Below are 21,318 nucleotides of genomic sequence, written 5' to 3' on the forward strand. Positions count from 1 at the left end.
TATTTATAGCTAGGAACTTCAAAGGAACCTGTCCAAATCTCATGTAAATTCAATAGGAGCTGGGTGGCTAGCTCCCTAAGGACCCTTTGAGAATCCTATCCTACCTTGGGAAAGGTGACGACCCCTACCTTTCTGCATAATGCTAACCTGTGCAGACTGACTGGACGTGCCAATCCAAAGGTATGTGATGTGAAATGCAGAATAAAACTAGACTCCTTATAAACAGGATGAGCTGATTCTCCCCTCAGTTACACTGGTTAATTTACACTGGTGTAACTTCATTGGAATTAGTGGAGTTACTTCTGATTTACACCAGCATGAGTGAGGTCCACAGCTGAGTAGGTACTGATATTGCTTTCACTTGAATTTCCTGTACAGTTTCTTAAAGTGAATTTAGTGCTGTCAAAGGGGGCTAGTTTGACAGTCCTGGGAACTGACGTCTGTTTATCCATATGGCAGGGACTAAATACGCAGCAGCACTGTGACCCTTCTTTACAAAGCTCTTTGACACACCCTCCACCATGTTCTGGCAGGTTCAGGGTCCATGGGATAATGTGTATTCTTGCCCATTTAATTCCTGGTCTGTCTCCTGAAGTTGCCAGTAGGGGCACCATAAGGCTAATTGAGATGTGGTGTGGTCAGCTCAGACCACCAATTCAATTCACACAGGCTACTAAAGGACTATCAAATACCAATGACCGTTAGACTGGAGCTATATTCAGTTTGGTGACCCAGAGATTAAAGGCTCAATATCCAATTACCAATCCCCTGATGCCCCCAGCTCCCTCAAATCCTTAACTTCTGGAAATAACAAGACCCTTTATTAGAATGATCCTTATAACCTGACTCTGGAACAAATAGTCATATGGTAAATATACTGTCATACTTTTCTCAAAATTTACTGGTACTACTTTACAAAATATCAGCCTACCAGGAAAGCTAGCCAGGACTCTGACTTACCCCATTGTCACCCAAGATGTCTAACTGCTTTATGAGGTCTGGAATGCTGACATCCTACAACACAGAATAACATAAAGGTGTCAGATGCATGTTTAATCATGGTGGTGGTATCTGGCCCCTGGGAACAGGACCGAGATCAACAAAACATTTTGTAATAGCAAATAGACAGCCCTGAGATATTAATGATTTTCAGACACTGCTGATTTCAGCTGTCTCTGAACCAGTGATTACCAATATGGTATGGATCCTATTCCCCCTGCGCCATCTTGAACTCTTAGGGCTTGTCTACATGGGGACATCCAGGAAAATTAATCCAAATTGACGAAAAGTGTGACTTTGAAGTGGATTAGTTAAACCACATTAAACCCCTGTGTGAACACCCTCATTTAGAATTAAGTGAATTAAGATAAACCAAACTAAGGACACTTTAATTCTGAATAACACCATCCACAGATGGATTTAATGTGGTTTAACTAATCCACTTCAAAGTCACACCTTTAATTAATTTTCCTGGATGTGTCTGTGTAGACAAGCTCTTACTTAATACTCAGGCCACATGGTTAAAGTTTGGCAAAGTAATAAACAACAGAAAACAGGGTCTCATAATGGGAAATGCTGGGCAATAAGGTGGAGCTGAAAGCTCTGCCTATAGTAATGTTAACATACCTTGACACCTTCCTTCATACAGTAGATCTGCAGAGCGCTTACACCATCTGAGAATGGGTGGATTTGGAGATTAAATGGTGGGGACCGTCTTTCTCTTTCCTTTAAACATATTGGAAATGCACAGGAGACTGTGTTAGAATGAATAAGCTATGTAGAACATCTAGTGATTAAATAACACATTCACTGTCTGGTTTATCATGCTTTGCAGTGTGTCAATTCTTTACCTCATAAAAAAGTCAAAAATAATTGCATTATAATTTAGCTAGGGCTGAAAAAAATGCAGTGTGCTAAGTGGTATGGGATTCTAGACGCAGGCAAATATTTGGCAGCAAATAATTTATTTGATGGATTTTGTCTCTTTTGTCTGATTTCAAATTGTCTGGGAGCAGCTCATTATCTCATTAGACTTATTTGTGATCCAAAATTATTTGCCAAATAATGGTGGTGAATAATTCTTGTTCTGTAGGTTCTGAAAATATTCAAAATTCAAGCTGTGCTGATTAATTTGGTTGGACATGTGATCCCAGGTTATGTTTCTATCCCCTGATTAGATGAGTGTATGTTTACACGGCAGCTGGAAGGGCGCTTCCCAGCATGGCTAGACAGACATGCGCTAGCTCTGCTCAAGCTAGCGTGCTAAAAACAGCAGTGTGCTCCCAGCAGCCCAGACTGCAGCTGGGGTGAGCTGCCCAAGTACAGTCACACCGAACCCCTTGAGTACCTACTCAGGTGGCTGGCCTGAGTCACCCTCCATTCTGCAGTGGCCATGTTGCTATTTGTAGTGAGTGAGTTTGAGTAGAGCTGGTGCATGTCTGTCTACCCATGTTGGGAAGAACCCTCGCAGCTGTTGTGTAGACATAGCCCTAGAATCAGGTTTCTGGTGAGAATACTCACATTTATAACTCCATTATTTTGTTAAAATTTGCTGTTCCCGCAAATATTCCTCCCTGCAAACTCATTCACTATAACGTTTGTGGAAAGTAATTTCAAAGTGAGCATGAACACAACAAATTGATCCATTTAGTAATTTGTATGAATATTCACTGAACATATTTTGCAATACTTGTCCAGCTCTATGGGACTCAGGCCAAGAGGAAAAAGATGTCTTATCTGGTTTCTATGAGTCTTTCAATCATGCATAGGAGGGAGTGGAGGGAGTGGAGTGGGCCCCAAATTTAACTTGCAAACGTATTTTAGTTTATGGGACATTTAATTGAGCGATTTGTCAATTTAGTTTTATACCAAACAGAAACACAGCTGACAGCTGAGGCTGTCTGCAAGATTTATCAGGAAGGATCTGTCACAACTCTTCTTTGTGGGAGTTAGGGAAGGATTGAGATACCTACAAGCTCTGATTTGTGAGCAAATGAAGCCCTAAACATTACTTGAAAACCACAGTAGAAGAATAAAACAGGGATAGTGCTGGAAAATCAAAGCAAGGCAGGATTATTTTTTTTGGACTTCATAAGCAGAGTAAGCACAACTAAACCCAGATCCAGGCACACTAATAGAAAGGGCAAAATAGGCTCAGAGTCACCCTCCTCATCTTGCCACGAGTGACACTGAACCTCAACTTCAGTGGCTTACCCATCTTCAGAGTATCCCCTTCAGTAAGTGTATAAACTTGGGTGACTCTTGTTAAAGTCATAATAAGAGATGATCATCATGTGGAGATGGCCTGAGTGGGGGTATAGTGCCTCTAAAATGGCAGTGCTTGGACTTGGTTGGCTAGTCTGGGTACTTTCTGCCTGCAGACTCTGTTGTTGTTGTTTTATTAGTTATTATTTGTATTGCAGTAGTGCCAGTTAAGGACCAGGACCCCATTGTGCTAGGCGCTGTACCAGCACAGAACAAAACATCACAAGCTCTGTCCTGGTTTTGACACTACTGTGTGTGAAACAATAACGATAATAATTTGCATTTGTATAGTGTCTCTTATCTGGGGAACTCCTTATCCTCGTTTTACAGATTGGGATACTGAGACACAGAGAGGTCAAGTGACAAGCCTGAAGTTACACAGGGAATCAGAAGTAGAGACAAGACTAGAACCATACCTCCAATAGTGGGTGGGCAGAGTGAGGGCACTGGCTTTAGTAGATGTTACTAAGCAGGTTCAGTCCATGTGAGCATGCTCAGTGCAAGCCAAGCAGCAAATCGGGGTGGGGGGAGGTGGAGGGATGTGCCCCCGCGTGCCCCTGCCATGTGTCTCCTCTGACTAGAACCTATGTCTCCTGACTCTCAGTCCCCTGCTCTAACTGTAGTCAGACACTCAAACTGTTCATCCGAGAATGATAAACTGCAATTTCTTACTTCAAGCTCTAGATTCCGGAACTCCAGCAGTTCGTTCTGGTCTCTGGCATCCTGCAGCTCCTGTTGCAATCGGCTGTTGTCTGCCTCCTGTTTTTCTATCTAGTAGAAATATTTGAATTCATGGTTTGTGCTGCCATTTCAAAACCACTGATTGTTTCAAAAACAAACCAAAACGCAAAGATCGGAACTGGCAGCTCAAAGAATTAAGAGGGTTCAAACAGTGCAAAACCCCAAACAGGAAGATATTTCCAAACTTGCTGTTTTACCTTGATCAAACTTTATTTTACAGATGAACTTTGAAAACAAACAAACTCTATAAAGCTCATAGAATGCAATGGCTGGAAGTTTCAAAGGAAATATGTACCCCCAAACCACTGAAATTCAGTGGGAAGGGGGAACTTCACTCACCACTTTTGAAAATCTCAGTTTAAAAGATTATAAGTAACATTTTCAAAAACACTTAAGTGATTTAGGAGACTATGCGCCATTGAAAGACAAGAGCTTAGGTTCCTAAGTCACTTAGACACTTTTGACAAATTTTCCCGATTTATATCCCGTAGTAAAGAGTGCTGATGCTACAAGGAGGGAATGCTGTTTATTTCTAGAAGCACTGGTTTTTTCACTTCTTTAAGCACAGGATCAAAATATCCAGCCTTAGATAGCAACGGTAGAGACTTAGCATAATGTAACATGATTGGCAGTTTCTGTCCCAGGTTTGGAGTAGCGGTGTTGCTGCAGGGACTGTGCATGTCAAGCGTGGGCTATATATGAAGAGCTGTGTGACTAAATCTAGGAATAGAATAGCAGTGTCTGCCCGCACCATTCAATACATTCATAAGTACCAAATCTACATCCATAATGTGTATGCATATTGTACCCCCTAAAACCCTCTAACACCTGAGGCCTTAGAGCTTACCTTTTCCAAAAGCTCCTGGTTCCTCTTAATGAAAAGCTGTTTATCTTCTACCCAGTGGGAATCCTGTTTGGTAAAGTAACACTGTTATATAATAATTGGATACCTATTTCAGTGCTTAGCCCGGGAGTCCACGTGCAATTGAACATAATTTAACAAATGTGCAGTGTTGGATATTACAGTGATAGGCTTTTTTTCTACCTAAGAGAGGTAGAATCTAGAGTAGCTGTATGTTCATAACAATATATTAATCTATAAATTAGTAGCAAAGCTTCTGAACCCATGACGTCTTTTCATTAGAATGTGGTGCTCCTTCCCTTTGAGCCAGGATAGAAACAATGCCCCATGATGGAGTCACAGCCGTGCTGTTACTGTACTGGGATGTACAATGGGATCATGAGCACTCGTGGTTCCTATGGCACATTTTGTAAGAGTACAGGTATTAATCTCATTGTCCCACCCAGCCTTCTACCAACCTACATTCCCACTGCAGTTTCAAATATAGTCAATGTTCATTTCCTGTACTCAGTTGTTCTGCAGTCATCCTGTGTGCTGTTAAACCAGTGGTCCCCAACCTTTTTCGTCTGGCGGCTGCCAGACGACGAGCCACGGAGGACCGTGGCAGCGGACAAGCATACACCAAAATGCCACCGACAAGCGGCAACGTCAATAGGCGTTGCTGCCGAAATGCTGGCAAAACTGCCGCCAAAAATTGGTGGCATTTCGGCGGTGACGCCTCTGGATGACGCTGCTTCTTGGCGGCATTTCGGCGAATGCTCATCCGCTGGCCAGTACGCGGGCGCACTTAGACACCCTGGCGGGAGCCATGGCATCCACGGGCACCGTGTTGGGGACCTCTGTGTTAAACAAATGTGACATTCTACCCAGAAGTCTGCATTTTACTGGTGGGTGAAGTAGTGATTCCCCCTCTCCCTCAACTACTTTGGGATTTTGAGGTTTAATTAATATGTATTTATAAAGGACTTTAAATAAACTGTAATTGGGCTTTGTAAAGATCTGAAAATTAAGGGCCAGAGTCCGATCTCCGTTACGTCAGTATAAATCCATTGACTTTGATGGAGATAAAATGACTTTGATACCAGGATAAAATCAGACCCAGAAATTGTTATAGCAATGCAAAATATTGTTTATAATAATGTCTCTGCCTCTCAACATGACAAGAAAGGATGTGTGTTCTTTGATATCTTTTCTCTAAGCTGGAGTGGGATCACAAAGCATTTATTTTGCTAGTGGCTACCACTACTAAAAATTCTCCAGGGTCTCTTGAAGGACAACTGTAATCTAATCCTCATCTGTGCACTAAAAACTCTAAATCCAGCCCTGGATCGCTACACCACAGTAGTAACTGCTTTTTGTGCTACTGTCCTGCAAAACTCATGAAGCAAACAAGATACTATACCAAGGACCTCTGATGGCCTGAATTCATGCATATGTGAGCAGAAGCAGAGATTAGCTACAGTCCAAAACAACAAAAGAAAATACCCACTACGAAGCATCTACCTGTCCTTTTTGTGCCAAAGTTGTTTCCAGATCTTCTATTTTTGCTTTGTACCTCTGGACTTCTGCTTGGAGCTGCTCCTGTGCCTGTTAAAGTCAGTTACACCGTTAAATGGTAACAAGCACAAATACCTTTTTTTGGATTTTCTATGCATGGAAACTGAGCACAGCAGTCTGGCCTCCTACAAAGTGAATGTAAAACACTACGAGTCTGACTTGTTTGCATTTTATGCCCATTTTACACTTGGTTTGCACTGGCCTAAATCATGACACAAGGGCCTAGGCAGTGGAGAATCAGGCCCCAAATCTTATAATTGCTATTCACTGTATTACAGTAGTACCAACCAAGATCAGCGCTCTACTGTGCTAGATAATGTACAAAACCACAGCAAAAGGCAGTCCCTCCTCTGAAGAGATTGCTTTCTAAATAGACAAGATAGGAAAAAGGTGGGAGAAATAAATTGTCCCCACACTACAGATGGGAAATCTTTTAGTCTTGGAAGATTTAATGTAAACTGGATAATTAGCAACTTTGAACAGAATAACTACATCCACCCGTTAAAGACTTTCAAACGCATGTTCAAAAGAAGATGAAATGTTTGAACCCACAAAAACCTACAGGTGTCCTTTGTGCCTGCAAAAACCTGCACTCGGATGCACAAAAAGGGGAACTGTCTGTACCAATGTACAGAATCACCCATTTTTCCTGGCTCAGCAGATAAATAGTATATTATGGGTCCATCCATTGTGTGCATCTTTAATAATGTTGCCCCTTTAAATATGTTCTGCAAAATGAGTGAAACTGTCATTTAGCAACCGTGTCTTAGATGCCACTTTGATCTTTCCTTTGGGAAGTTTGTATGCATTGGCTTCTAGTTGCAGCTAAACACATCCCCGCCCCTCCAGACAAAGACTGACCTTGGCTTCTCTTTCAGCATCTATGATGCCTCCAGTCTGCTCCTGCAGTAATGCATATGCCCTCTGCAGGGCCTGGTATTCTTTTGTTAGCTGTCGAAATCGCAGCTCTGATTCTTCTGCTGCTAAACTCTATATGAACAGAAAGAACATGCTGTATAAGCAGCAGACACAGGAGCATTGCAAAGGAGAGAAGCGCCTAAAATGTGGCTTGTTGTGGCCAACGTAGGTTTCCAACTTTACCATGTATTGTCAACCAAAGTGCTTGAGTCAAAACAGATTGGTAATGAGCATGTTGCAATGGTGGTATAGATGTGGAATTTAGAAAATATATATGGATTTTTAATCTAAAAGAAACTTGTGGTGGTGGTGGTCTATTTCAGATTATGGCCATTCTGGGTCTGGAGTCACTTTTATATCAGATTTAGCAAGTTGTCAGGAAAACAGACCAGGATCACAAGGCTTTGTAGATTTCTACCACGTTTCTCAGTGACACTGGTGTCAATCCAGAGTAACTCCACATTACTAAGAAGGTTTGACTCACCCGTTCAGGCACAGGAAAATACAATTTGTTACTCTATGCGCTGACAGGGCGGCGAAATCTGAGAAGAGATTCACTCCTGGAGGGGGACTGCCATTGCCTTGTGTCCAGGAGCATAGTGTTGGAATCACGCTGGGGCTGGGATACACGGAATAGCACATCTGCTGGGTGCTCTGGCCTTGCCTCCTTCCCAGCTAGCCCCTCCCACTTTCTGGCCTGTACATCCTGGCAGAGCAGGAGGTGTCGGCAAATTATATTGCTACCTTCCTGCACCAAGTTTGACTTGTGCTTGCCAGAGGGATCTGGGTAGTAAATATGGCTCACTGACTTCTGTGGAATTATTCCAGATTGACACAGATGCAAGTGAAAGTAGACTCTGGCTCAAGGCCTGTCATTACCTTTTGCATCAGCAATGAGACATACAGATTCAAACAAATTTGTTGTCTCCAAAATCCACCCTGCCGCACAATGCTTGAAGCACTGTGAGCAGATAGGAAGTTTTTCTATCTGGGTACCTTTTCCTAAGAAGTACTAACCAGTGCCCCATTGTGGGTGCCTTCTGGAATGACTGCATCATTCATGTTGTGGTGCTTGGGCTTGCTTGTACATGGGATCATGGCTTCCTCTAGTGGATTTTCCCCTGTCTTGCACTACCAGGCAGGTAAAGGAGCTCTACTTTAGCTTAGGTGGTAAGTTCTCTGCCTTTAGTGCAGAAAGCCCGTGTTCTGTCCCTGATGAGGCTCATGGTGTGAGTACATGAGTGTGTCTGTGGTTCATTACTAATGGAAGTACAATGCTGGGATCTCAGTTAAGGAACTTTCAGGGCCTGGAGAGAATTATGGACTCTGAAAAACTGATGGGGGAGGACTGAGCCATGGACATTCAAGGTGAACTGGGAAAAGCAAGTTCTGTGGAACTACCCAAAGGAACTGATTCGGGGCTCAGTTTCCTGCCTGGTGGACATGACTGATGAACTGGTTGGCCAGATTAGTACCAGCTACAAGTACCTTTCAACAAAGTAATTGAAAAGAAATGAAACCTAAGCTTAACAATACAGATAATTTGCATATTTAGTGATGCTTTTTGCAGGCTCTAGGGGCTAGATTTCCAAAGAGCTCAGGGCTAGATTTTCAAGATCTCCATATCCAAAATTGAGGCCTAATTGACAAAAGAGCTCAGCACCCATTGTACACCCAATGTTTGAGGCCCTGGCTGCTTGTTTTGCGAACTAATTTCTCTTCAAAATCTAGCTCCAATTATAGCGAGATAGCCAATACTTACCTCATCCAGGTCATCATCTGGGGTTGCTGGTGTTCTGTCTGTTCTGAACGAGGCCATGGATGAGGTTTCAGAGTCCATGGAGTCATCATCGTAGCCGAAAACAGTATCGACTATATGTCTCTAAAACAGGGAAGAACATGTGGTTTCTGAACCCCTTTTGGAGGCAAACAGCACGGGGTTGTATATGGGGCAGTGTTAGCCTGTTCCAAAAACACTTTGGTAGACACTTTAAAAGAACCACAAGACATGAAAGAAGAGCCATGAGTTGCATTTCCAAACACCAGATCCCTCTGAAAGGAACCAAACATAGGTCCATATCATCAGCGGGTGTATTAAGGTCTGTGGAGTTGTGCTAATTCATTCACATCAGTTGAGCATCTGGCCTGTAGTCTAAAACTATCAGACAATGTAGCATCAGAGAGTATCAATATCCCAAGAGAGAAGCCTTCACCCCCATTTGAAGGGAATAGAATCGTATGTTGTTACTATATAAAGCTATTCAGAGCAAGGCCACCATCTTTTAGTCCTGTCTGCAAGGACAATGCCAGAATACCAGAGGTGTCCTGTTGTGCAGAACTGAGATGATGAACCTGATTCTCCTCTCACTGTATATCTTGAGTAAGTCAGTGGAGTTACATGAAAGTAAAGCTGGTGTGGTAACTGCTACCTTAGCGAGAATGCTGTTCACACTACGTGTTTTGGTTAAGGTTGAATATCCTGCCATCTAGACTGGATTAAACACATCACAGAAAAAATGGGAGTCACATCCTAGGATGGTAGAGCTGCTTAACCAGCAGGTTTGGATTTCTGGGTACTGATTTCAGCATTTGATGCTTGGCACACACAGTAGAATAGTTATGCAGACAGATGACTCAATAGGAAATTAAGATGCACTCTTGCACTATAGCACTTTTCTCTTCTAATGCTGTCAGATTACAGCCCTCTAATAAATCCCCACTGTTTAAGTCATGCAGAAGGGATGAACTGAAGATACTGAGAAATCCTTGTGTATGTGTATGTTTTTTGGAATGAAGAGCGCTGCCAGACCCTGCTGAGCAGTACAATTTCTGGTTGCTTGCTTAGAAATAAAGTTAAACATGAACATGTTGGGCTCATTCCTTAACCTTCATCCTTAATGAAGTTATGTGACAGTACCTCAATTTACCCTAGGACTTGTTGGGCCTGATTCTGCCAAATGACAGGACAGGCTTGCATTACTCTGGTGGAAAAAAGTTGCCCTAACCTGGTGAATCTGGCCACTTGAGAGTCCTCTGGTGGCACAGAGCTAACGTAGCAGTTTCTAAGGCACAGGAGACATGGCTGGGGGTTCCCCGAGTCCAGCTGATGGAAGCACCGGCAGCTGGCGTAAATTAGCTCATTCCTCGGGTTGCTCTAAATTATTCCAGGGACTGGACTGGACTGGACTAGACTGAGGATCAGAGCACCACAAATGACTTAAGGCCTCTGCACCCTTCCTCTTTTCTGAACTGAGTGCTGCTTAGGATCTGAGCCACGGATTTCAGTTCACAAGAATATTAAAGTCAATGGGAGTTTTGCATGAATAAGGATTTCACGATTGGCCCTGCAGTATAAGTATTAACAGCAGACAGATTGAAGAGTTTCTCAGGACAAAAATCTGATCCCAACCGGACCTGAAATTGGTACACCTCTACCCCGATATAACGTGACCCAATATAACACAAATTCTGATATAACACGGTAAAGCAGTGCTCGGGGGGCGGGGGGGAAGTGGGGAAAGACAGGGCTGTGCACTCTGGCGGATCAAAGCAAGTAAAGCAAGTTCGATGTAATGTGGTTTCACCTATAACGTGGTAAGCTTTTTGGCTCCCGAGGACAGCGTTATATCAAGGTAGAGGTGTATCTACAGAAAAGCAGGTGGTAAATAATTATGTTACTATTTTAAAGGAAAAATAGGATTGAAAAGCTTTTCCAAAGAAATTCAGATTCCTTTGAACTCCATTGCTAAGGGAGCTTATTGGAACCCAACATCATCTGTTTCCTCAGGTTTTCACGGATTGTTTTCCCAAAAAGCCCACTGGCATTATCACAGTAAGACTGCCTAGGTTTCCTCTTACCTTAATTGGCTTTGAACTTCTTTTATGCTTCCTGCGACGAATCAGCTTTTCCCTATCCTGGAAAATACAGTTAAGAAATTATATGATCCAATATCTCATAGTTCCGTTGACTTCAATGGAGTTAGTCTTATTTACACAAGCTGAGGATCTAGTTCTTTGTGCAGAACACGGCTATTTAAGGTCAAAAGGGTGACCAGAAATGATGACATCTGAAAAGAAGCTCCAGCTATTTACTTATGTAGTGTAGCTGTCATTTCTGTTAAACAATTTGTACAGGGCCTGGTCATCATGGGGAGTGGGACGGGGCCATGAGACTTGAAGTATACTATTTGCCTTGTCTGCAGATGCATCGTTGATATCTGTCTATCACAAAGTCATTGGGCTGTGTTACTGTTGACTTCATGTCGGTGTCCCAAGTAGGATGTCTTAGAAGATGCAACAGATTTCTTTGGAATCTGATTTTGTTCATATCATCTTGCAAATGTCCTGGAAAGGGGCATTGAACATTAAGAGCTGTATCCAAATGACTAGTGAATGACTGTCTAACAACATCTGCTTCTATGTCACATCACGGGCTAATTAAGGGGATTCTAACATCAGCACTTCTTAACCTCACTGATATACCCAAGATTCAGATGTACAATGTTACTGAATGGGTGAACAGTGCAATGAAGAATGTATCCTTTCGGCAAGGCTAAAACTGGGGAGAGGCCCCTGTTTTCTTAGTTAAAACCAGTCTTCCCGCTGGGGGTACAAAGCCGTCTCCGTCTTCAGTTTCCAAAATCTGGAACAATCCTGTCTCTTTCTGTGTCACTTTATTTCTCATCTGCAAACTTATTTTTTCTCTCTTCCCTATACAGAACTCTGCATCTGTATTCTGTACTATATTGCATATATCTAATTGTATAAGATATTCTGCAACTAGTGTATATATTTTAGGGTTGCTGTTTTCTATTTTATTGAATCCTGGAACTATATTACTGATCATGTAAATTTTTAGGATATCATTTTGTGAAACACACTGGGGACCTGATTTTGAATAAGACATCATTCTTCTTTCTTGCAACTAATTTTTTCTTACAGCTAATTGTCATTTAGACATCTGATGGCTGGATTACACATATCTACAAAATGACACAAACTGTGCCCACACATAATTGCACCCACAAAACTGCACTCTGAGACTGGATTTTAAAATTCAGATCCTAGATACAATAAAGCATTCTTCTTATTAAAATTTTACCACTCAAATCCTGTCTGTTATGAGATGAAGATGCCAGTTAGATATGACTGCTTTTACTTCTTGGTGGGCTAGACATACCCTTGTTAACTCATCAATTATGTTCTGTTGTTCTATAACTTGAAGCTTTAAAAACTCAGTTTCTTGCTCTTCGTTAGCTTGATCTAAGTCATTGAGAGATTTTAATTTTTTCAATGGAGGGTGTGATGTCATTTTTTCTCTCTGTGTAGAAGACAAAAAAAATATATATATAGAAAGAAAGGAAGATAAAGTGAAAGTCAGTATTTTAAAATCCCCCCTTTTGGAATAAAAAAATCAGGCAATGTTTTCATGTTCTTTTAAATCTGCATCAGTTGCAAAATTGTCATGACATTACTACTCTTTACCATCCCTTAATTGTAAAAAAGAGAGAATGTCAGGGAGTTAAGTTGTAATTTATTCTGCATGAGAATATCTAGTAGGGTTGTCAAGGAATTAAAAAATTAATTGTGATTAATCGCGCTGTTAAACAATAATAGAATACCATTTATTTAAATATTTTTGGATGTTTTCTACATTTTCAAATATGTTGATTTCAATTACAACACAGAATACAAAGCGTACTTTATATTTATTTTGGATTACAAATATTTGCATGGTAAAAAACAAAAGAAATAGTATTTTTCAATTCACCTAATACAAGTACTGTAGTGCAATCTTGTTATCATGAAAGTTGAACTTACAGATGTAGAATTATGTACAAAAACAACTACATTCAAAAATAAAACAATGTAAAACTTAGAGCCTACAAGTCCATTCAGGCCTACTTCAGTCAATCACTCAGACAAGTTTGGTTACAATTTGCAGGAGATAATGCTGCCCACGTCTTGTTTAGAATGTCACCTGAAAGTAAGAACAGGCATTTGCATTGCACTGTTGTAGCCAGCGTCGCAAATATTTATGTGCCAGATGCGCTAAAGATTCATATGTCCCTTCATGCTTCAACCACCATTCCAGAAGACGTGTCCATGCTGATGACGGGTTCTGTTTGATAACGATCCAAAGCTGAGCTGACCGACACATGGTCATTTTCATCATCTGAGTTAGATGCCACCAGCAGAAGGTTGATTTTCTTTCTTGGTGGTTTGGGTTCTGTAGTTTCCGCATCTGAGTGTTAATCTTTTAAGACTTCTGCAAGCATGTTCCACACCTCGTTCCTTTCAGATTTTGGAAGGCACTTCAGATTCTTGAAACAGTGCTGTAGCTATTTTTAGAAATCTCACATTGGTACCTTCTTTGCATTTTGTCAAATCTGCAGTGACAATGTTCGTAAACCAAACAACATGTGCTGGGTCATCATCCGAGACTGCTATAACATGAAATATATGGCAGAATGCAGGTAAAACAGAGCAGGGGACATATAATTCTTCCCCAAGGAGTTCAGTCACAAATTTAATTAATGCACTATTTTTTTAATGAACATCATCATGGAAGCATGTCCTCTGGAATGGTGGCTGAAGCATGAAGGGGCATACGAATGTTTAGCATATCTGGCATATAAATACCTTGCAACGCCGGCTAAAAAAGGGCCATGTGAACGCCTGTTCTTGCATTCAGGTGACACTGTAAGTAAGAAGCTGTCAGCAGTATCTCCCGTAAATGTAAACAAACTTGTTTGTCTTAGCGATTAGCTGAACAAGAAGTAGGACTGAGTGGACTTATAGGCTCTAAAGTTTTACATTGTTTTGCTTTTGAGTGATGTTATGTAACAAAAAAAATCTACATTTGTAGTTACACTTTCATGATAAAGAGATTGCATTGCAGTACTTGTATGAGGTGAACTGAAAAATACTATTTCTTGTTTTATCATTTTACAGTGCAAATGTTTGTAATAAAAATAATAATATAAAGTGAGCCCTGTACACTTTGTATTCTGTGTTGCAATAGAAATCAATATATTTGAAAATGTAGAAAAACATCCAAAAATATTTAATAAATTTCAATTGGTATTCTATTAACAATGCAGTTAATTGCAATTACATTTTTTTTGTGATTAATTTTTTTGAGTTAATCGCATGAGTTAACTGTGATTAATCGATAGCCCTGCTATCTAGATACATTTGATGTTGCCCTCTAGTGACTGGCGCACAGAAAGCACGAGGGAGAATTCTTTGAGTGGAAGTGGTAGAAGTCTGTAGAGCTGTAGAACAAGTGTTGTAATGTCTGTAGTGTCAACACTAATTTTGTCTGTTTGCAGGACATGGATTGGTTACATAGTCTTAGGGTAGATTAACCCTGTAACTTTAACCTCTGTTAAGCTGGATGTCAAATCCCTGCTTGCAGAAGAAATTAAAATGAATCTGATAGTATCATCCTAATCACCAGTGGAGCAGCAGCCACATGGAAAAGCAACCAGCCTGCTCAAGCGATGTGCAGTGGAAATCACAAATCAGGGATGAGATACGTTAGCAAATGCTATGTGGGGCAAAGCTGCTCAGCACCCGGCTGCACTATTCCAAGCTGTAGCCATAGATCGGGGTCGGCAACGTTTGGTACGTGGCTCGCCAGAGTAAGCACCCTAGCGGGCCGGGCCAGTTTATTTACCTGCTGATGCGGCAGGTTCGGCTGATCCCGGCTCCCACTGGCCGCAGTTCGCCGTCCTGGGCCAATGGGGGCAGCGGGAAGCTGCAGCCAGCACATCCCTCGGCCTGCGCCACTTCTCACCACCCCCATTGGCCCAGGACGGCGAACCGCGGCAAGTGGGGGGCTGCGATCGGCCGAACCTGCCGCGTCAGCAGGTAAATAAACTGGCCCGGCCCGCTAGGGTGCTTATCCTGGTGAGCTGCGTGCCGAACGTTGCCGACCCCTGCCATAGATATTACTTGTGCATTTTATTAATGCCAAAGCAACACCAAAATGAGTGTGGGGAAGTGTTATACCCCCTTTGAAAACTGCAGCAGTTCCATGCTAATGGATTTATAAAGAAGAGAGCTTTTCCCACATGTAAAAAAGTGTAGCAACCACACAGAATAGAACAACTATTTGGGGTGAAATTTACAGCTCCAGGCCTTCCATTTGTGGTGCAGTTTACAGTTCCAGACCTCACATTTGTATGCCCACTTTTCCACGTGCATCTAGTTATGCCCACAAATGATGCGTGCACCCAGGCTGCCCAAATGCCTGATGTGTGGGGGTTCTGTGAGGCAGATGATGCTCTTTATCTGCCACAGATGTGCACATAAAAATGCAAATGCAAAGACCAACATGAAGCTGGCTGAAAATGTAGCTCTTAATATTTTCCCTTCCATAAAGTAATTACAGCCAGGCTTGGATGGAAGGAAAATTTCACAGTAAGACATGAAATGAGGGGACAGCTGTTTTTCATGGTGAAGGCCTGTAAATCTAATTTATGAAAGACCACTTCAAAGCCTGTGGAAGTGCATATATATACAGATCTTTACTTGGTGTTCAATACCAACCATTTCTACATTTTCTTTTGTGATTGCTTTGAGTTTCTCCTCCATGCGCTGCAAAGACTGCATCAGTTCATCGTTTCTCTTGGTGAGGCACTTGTTCCTTTCAAGGAGAGGTTTGCATTGTTTTTCAGCTTCTCGAACACGTTTCAACTGTAATAATGAATAATAATGACAGGTTAAAAATGGATTTTCCTTCCTTCGCTATGGGCTCTTGCCTTTTCTCTTCTTCCCAGGTGACTATTGTCCCAACGAAGCCCTGAACAAAAGTATGAAATGGAACTGACAGAATAATATCATCTAACTCTTATATAGCACTTTTCATCCATAGATCTCAAAGCACTGTACAAAGGAGGTCAATATCTTTATCCCCCTTTTACAGGTGGGGAAATTGAGGCACAGAGAGACAACATGACTTGTCCAAGGTCACCCAGCAGGCCAGAAGCAGAGCTGGGAATAGAACCTGTCAACTGTGTCATACTGACTTCCTTACCAAAAGAAAGAGTTGGATTGGTCTTTGAATGGTCCAAGTCATGCTAATAGTAAATATCACATCCATAGCTTGGGCTCTTGATGGACAACAGACCGTATATATATTTGTATAAAACAGTAGGTTTATTTTAATCAAACCATTGCTTAATAGCAATAAGGCATTTTTGTAGGTAGTAGCATGTTCTAATATTCCCATGTCTATTCCTATCCACTTAAATGTCCTCCTTCCTTACAAGATGAGTTCCACTGAATAACACTGGGTTCCTGTTTAAAAAGACAAAACAAAACAATCCTTTCTGGCTGGGAAGGAGGAATTTCAAGTTGCCACATTTTAGGCATGAAACCCTTTGTCCCTTTTCCATTGTCCTTTGGGTGTTTTCCTTCCATGGCACAGTACTTAGTCATACTGTATTATTTAATAAATACGCCCATTATCTAAGGTCTGTTTACAGTCATTTTCAAAGAAGTGGCATTTTCTCATTAAAAAAGACTTCAGTAATTTAAAAGTTTGATATCCATAAGAGCAAAGTAGGGTGAATGTTAATGGTATAAATCTTTTAGAAGCCAAATTTTTGAGAGAGAGACATTCAAATTAATACAAGTAATGCATTTTGCTGTATTACTGAAATGTTGGTAAGACAAAATGTTGGTAAGACATCATTTACAAGTATTAGTTAATTAATACCATAGAGGCACACAAGATATCTATATTAACACATACTGAGTTAATTATGGTTACTGCTTCCATGATGAACGTAATGGAAACAGCTCTGCTTTTAAAAACCTTAATCTTTTACCACAACTGCAGAAATGCTGAGGGTCAAAAAGCACTGATGTTCCCTTTGGCTATGTCTACACTTGCAGATGTAGAGTGCCGAGAGTTAAACCAGCCCTTGGAGACAGCAGCAGGGAAAGCGCTGCTGTGTGTTCACACTGTGCTCCTTGTGACTGTGGAGCATGTCCACATTAGCAGCTCTTGCAACGCCACAGAGAGCAGTGCATTGTGGTAGCTATCCCAGTGTGCAAGTGGCTGCAGCGTGCTTTGGAAAGGATTTGAAATGCTTAATGGGGCAGGCACAATGTCACATGATGCAGGTTTCCCAATCCCATTATTCCATGGGCATCCTACTAGATTGCCAGCTGCTTTTCAAATGGGGGGGGGGGGAGAGTGTGACAGGGAGTGTGTTGTGTGTATGTGGGGGGAGAGACAGTGTGTCTTTTCGGGGGCAGAGTGTGGCAGCATGCTGTCTTGTAAGTTCAGACAGCGGCAGGGGGAAGGAGGAAACCTGACACCTCCCCCTCTCACCTCTCTTTCTCTCTCTGTCACCCCCCCCCACCCGCCACTTCAGCAGGAGCATTCCACCGTAATGGTTTGCTTTGTGTCCCGGAGCAGATAAGCCTGCGTGCTGTCAGAAACGGAGCTTTGAAAGGGGATATCCGCATGCCTGCAGCTGAATTCAAAACAATGACCAGAGTGGCCACTTGACTTCAGGACGTTTCCAGAGGCCAATCACAGCGCAGTAATGCAACACGTCATCCACACTGACACCCTGGCACTCTAGCCGGGGCGCAGAAAGCTTTATGCTTCTTATGGAGGTAGATTACCAGGAGCGCTCCAGCCGCGGGGTCCGGGTGCTCTAAGTGCCTTGCCAGTGTGGACACCTCAGAAGTTAGGGCACCCGGGGCTGATTTAATGCGCTACAACTTGCAAGTGTAGACAAGGCCTTAAAGGCATACCTATCCCATTCTAAGAGTCAATCTGATAAAGGAATGAATTTACTGCTGTAGCCTCTAGGGCTAGCCTGCTTGCTTGCCTATATATCTTTTCTTATAGGTTTCTTATTTTCTTATGGTTTTGATTGTTTGTTTTGTTATAATAGGTTTTTAGGTTTATATTAAAGTAGTTTGGCTGTAACGCAAGGGACCCACAGGCCACATTCTGTATGTTGAACTAAGGCAAAGTTAGCACACATATGTCTGGGACCTTTCACCCAGATAGCAAAGTTAGTCTATGTATGTCTGGGACCTTTCACCCAGATAGCAAAGTTAGCCTACATATATCTGGGACCTTTCACCCAGATAAACAGTTAAGGCATAAGGTCCACATATGGCTGTGGCCTTTAACATAGATAAAGGATGCGTTGAAGCAGGTTGGCATAGGGGGCTTTTCCGAAGTTCATACCCTCTGTAAACAGGTACACCACAAGGAAAGAACCGAAATAACCGTGAGGACAAAAATAACAAATGTAAGAATGATCTAATGTCACTAATATGTATGTATATGTCATCAATACGTACAAACATACCAGCCTATGGAGTAAGTGTACCCCAACATTCACTTAGTGGGTGAGAACACTAAGTTTGGACATAGAAGGAGGGCCTGAGTGCTCTACCCCTATAAGAGAGGGTGACCCACCTTGACAAAAAGTGTCTAAACTTTTAAGCTTCTGAGGATTTTTCTAAGTTTTGTGCTTCGGAGCTTGTTCTCTAAGTTTCTGAACTCTTAGTTTATTAGTCTGTTAGTTTAATTTTAAGTTTTAAGTCAGTTAGTTAAGTAAAATTCTAAGGGCTGGTCTACACTATGGGGGGGGGAATTGATCTAAGTTACGCAACTTCAGCTATGTGAATAACTGCGGTGTGTCAATGGGAGACGTTCTCCTGTCGATTCCCCTTGTGCTTCTCGTTGAGTACTGGAGTCGATGCTAGAGCATTCGGTGGTTGATTTATCGCATCTATACTAGACACGATAAATCGACCCCCGCTGGATTGATCGCTGCCCATCGATCCGCCCGGTAGGCTAGACAAGCCCTAAGTTAGCTGCAATAGTTCTTAGCTCTAGCTTCTTCTAAACTCTGCACCTCCCACTGAAGAATTAAGGAACCTGAGGCAAGGCTGGTCCTTTGTCTCTTATCACTAGGTCATCAAGAAAGGGTGTAAGTATATTAATCAAAAGCTTTATAGTATATAATACCATTTAATTACAATTTAAGTATAATTCCATTTATCTCAATAAAAGTCTTTAAGACTATATTTGCCTCAGTGTAAGCATCCTGTCATACCCCCGAGGGTCCTTTGCATACACTGTGTAGCCTGATTCTGGGACATAAACCTTATTATCTTCTGATCAGATTAACTGGCGACTCTATAACCCATACTATCCAAATTAATAATATTAACCTCCTAAATCAGGCAACACTGTAATCCATTCTGTATAGATCTGCTATTTATACTGTCCTCAACCTGGCTATTTTTATATGCCAAAAAAAGTTGAAAAACAGTCAGTCTTTGATTTACAGTATACTGACCAGATGCTGCTGTTCGCTCAGGAACCCCTGATATGAAAAGGTCAAGGCAGCGAATACAGAAAGGCCCACCAATTTTGACTGTGATCTCATGTTGGTGTAACTCCATTGAAGTCAATGGTTAATTAGTGAGATCAGAATCACGGCCCTATGAGTCCAATTTATTTATTCTGACACAGTGTCCTTGCTGGAGTTCAGGGATCGTGGGCTGTTCATCTGTAGCAGAACTAGAAAAAACATGTCACCAGTGAAAGAGGAAATCCATCTCAGATTGGCTGACAGGGTTACTGTGAAATTTCCTGGTAGGGTCCTCAAGAACCCTCTGAACTGTGGCAGATTAAGCTTAGACCCCTATGAACTGTGGACCTGAGCCCTAGACCCTCAGGAGACGTAGAGCCCAACAGAAATTCTAACGTAACCATCATCCACAGAGCCCTCTGAGGAGGCCCCTTGGCTGGGGTGAATGGGGCCAGGAGATGCAGGAGCTGGATTCATTTGGCAGCTGGGGCTGGCCCTGGCTGCCCCCTGTTGCCTCATGGGTTTAAATGTAATGAGCTACCATGTTGTGCTTTATGAGGTGTTTTCTCAGGCATTCCATGATATCCAGAATGGTAGCGTGTTAAATTGAAACACAAGAGACAGCAAATACCAGGAGAGCAGTGAATGTGGTGGACTAATGTCCAAGGGCCTCATCCCAAGCCACTTGCTATTGCCTTCAATGGGCTTTGGCTTAGGCCTTGAGGCAGCTGAGCCTACCTGAGTATCACAATGCCATTTCCAACCCCCTTATGCCCAGGCCCTAGAGGTAGTGGGTGGTCACAGCATGAACTTTCTCTGCCTCTAACACCCTTGGAGGCTCCTCTTCTTTCCTTTCCTTACAGCTCCTGGCCTCCCCAATCTGACACAGACAAGAGCACACACCAGTTCATTTCGTTCATCTACAAGCAGTGTGTTCCTGTCCTCCAACTTTCGGATAGTGGCATTCAGCTCTGCCATCCTCTTCTGATTTCTGCGTAAATCCTGTAAATTGAAAGAAAGAACATTTAGTTTCTAGCGCCTCTGAAACTGTCCATTGGACAAGAAACAAATGGACTGGAATGCTCACAAAGAAGAGGAACACTCCATCATTTTCTAATTAAATGAAACCCATTTGTAAGGTTAACATTATTTACAATGTCTGTCACAAGTACCTAGATGCTGGGCAAAAGTTAAAACAGCATGGACCTCATTCTGTACTATCCAATGCAGCTTGTGTGGTCATTGACTCATGCAACATGGGTGCAAATGGCATGCCATTCTGTTGGTAGCAGTTTACATTCAGTGTGCACTGGTGTTGATGACTACATAAAGTGCAAGCTCAGATCATTGGTCTGAACTCATTGGCTCAGGAAGCATTAACTGCTCAAAGCAAAGGGAAACATAAACATTTGCAAGGAAGAAACTTGGATAGGTCTAAAACTGAGCCTTGAGGGAGCTTCCTTTGGACTTTGGCAGATATGTCTGAGGAGGAAGATTCATAGGAAGGGGTTTCTAGACTGAGGAACAGAACTGGTTAACATTTTTCCATTGGAACTTTTTTGAATCAAAATTAGATTGTTGATTTAAAATTTTCTCAGAAAGTGCCTGCTTTCC

The 21,318-nt window shown here is 42.1% G+C and overlaps 1 protein-coding gene across 2 annotated transcripts in view; it reads right to left on the reverse strand.

Annotated features, from left to right (window-relative positions):
- JAKMIP2 (janus kinase and microtubule interacting protein 2) overlaps positions 1 to 21,318 on the reverse strand; it is a 113,835-nt gene that overhangs the window by 18,789 nt on the left and 73,728 nt on the right. For both annotated transcript variants that reach the window (XM_054038625.1, XM_054038626.1), the window contains exons 5-15: positions 20,608 to 20,706; positions 15,899 to 16,045; positions 12,522 to 12,662; positions 11,201 to 11,257; positions 9,105 to 9,224; positions 7,286 to 7,414; positions 6,371 to 6,454; positions 4,853 to 4,915; positions 3,937 to 4,035; positions 1,627 to 1,725; positions 961 to 1,014 (exon numbers count right to left, since the gene is read on the reverse strand). In XM_054038625.1, the coding sequence (XP_053894600.1) occupies positions 961 to 1,014; positions 1,627 to 1,725; positions 3,937 to 4,035; positions 4,853 to 4,915; positions 6,371 to 6,454; positions 7,286 to 7,414; positions 9,105 to 9,224; positions 11,201 to 11,257; positions 12,522 to 12,662; positions 15,899 to 16,045; positions 20,608 to 20,706 (1,092 nt within the window). The remainder of the gene's footprint in view (positions 1 to 960; positions 1,015 to 1,626; positions 1,726 to 3,936; positions 4,036 to 4,852; positions 4,916 to 6,370; positions 6,455 to 7,285; positions 7,415 to 9,104; positions 9,225 to 11,200; positions 11,258 to 12,521; positions 12,663 to 15,898; positions 16,046 to 20,607; positions 20,707 to 21,318) is intronic.

This window comes from Malaclemys terrapin, chromosome 8 (genome assembly GCF_027887155.1).
Source record: "Malaclemys terrapin pileata isolate rMalTer1 chromosome 8, rMalTer1.hap1, whole genome shotgun sequence".
Taxonomy (NCBI): Eukaryota; Metazoa; Chordata; order Testudines; family Emydidae; genus Malaclemys; species Malaclemys terrapin.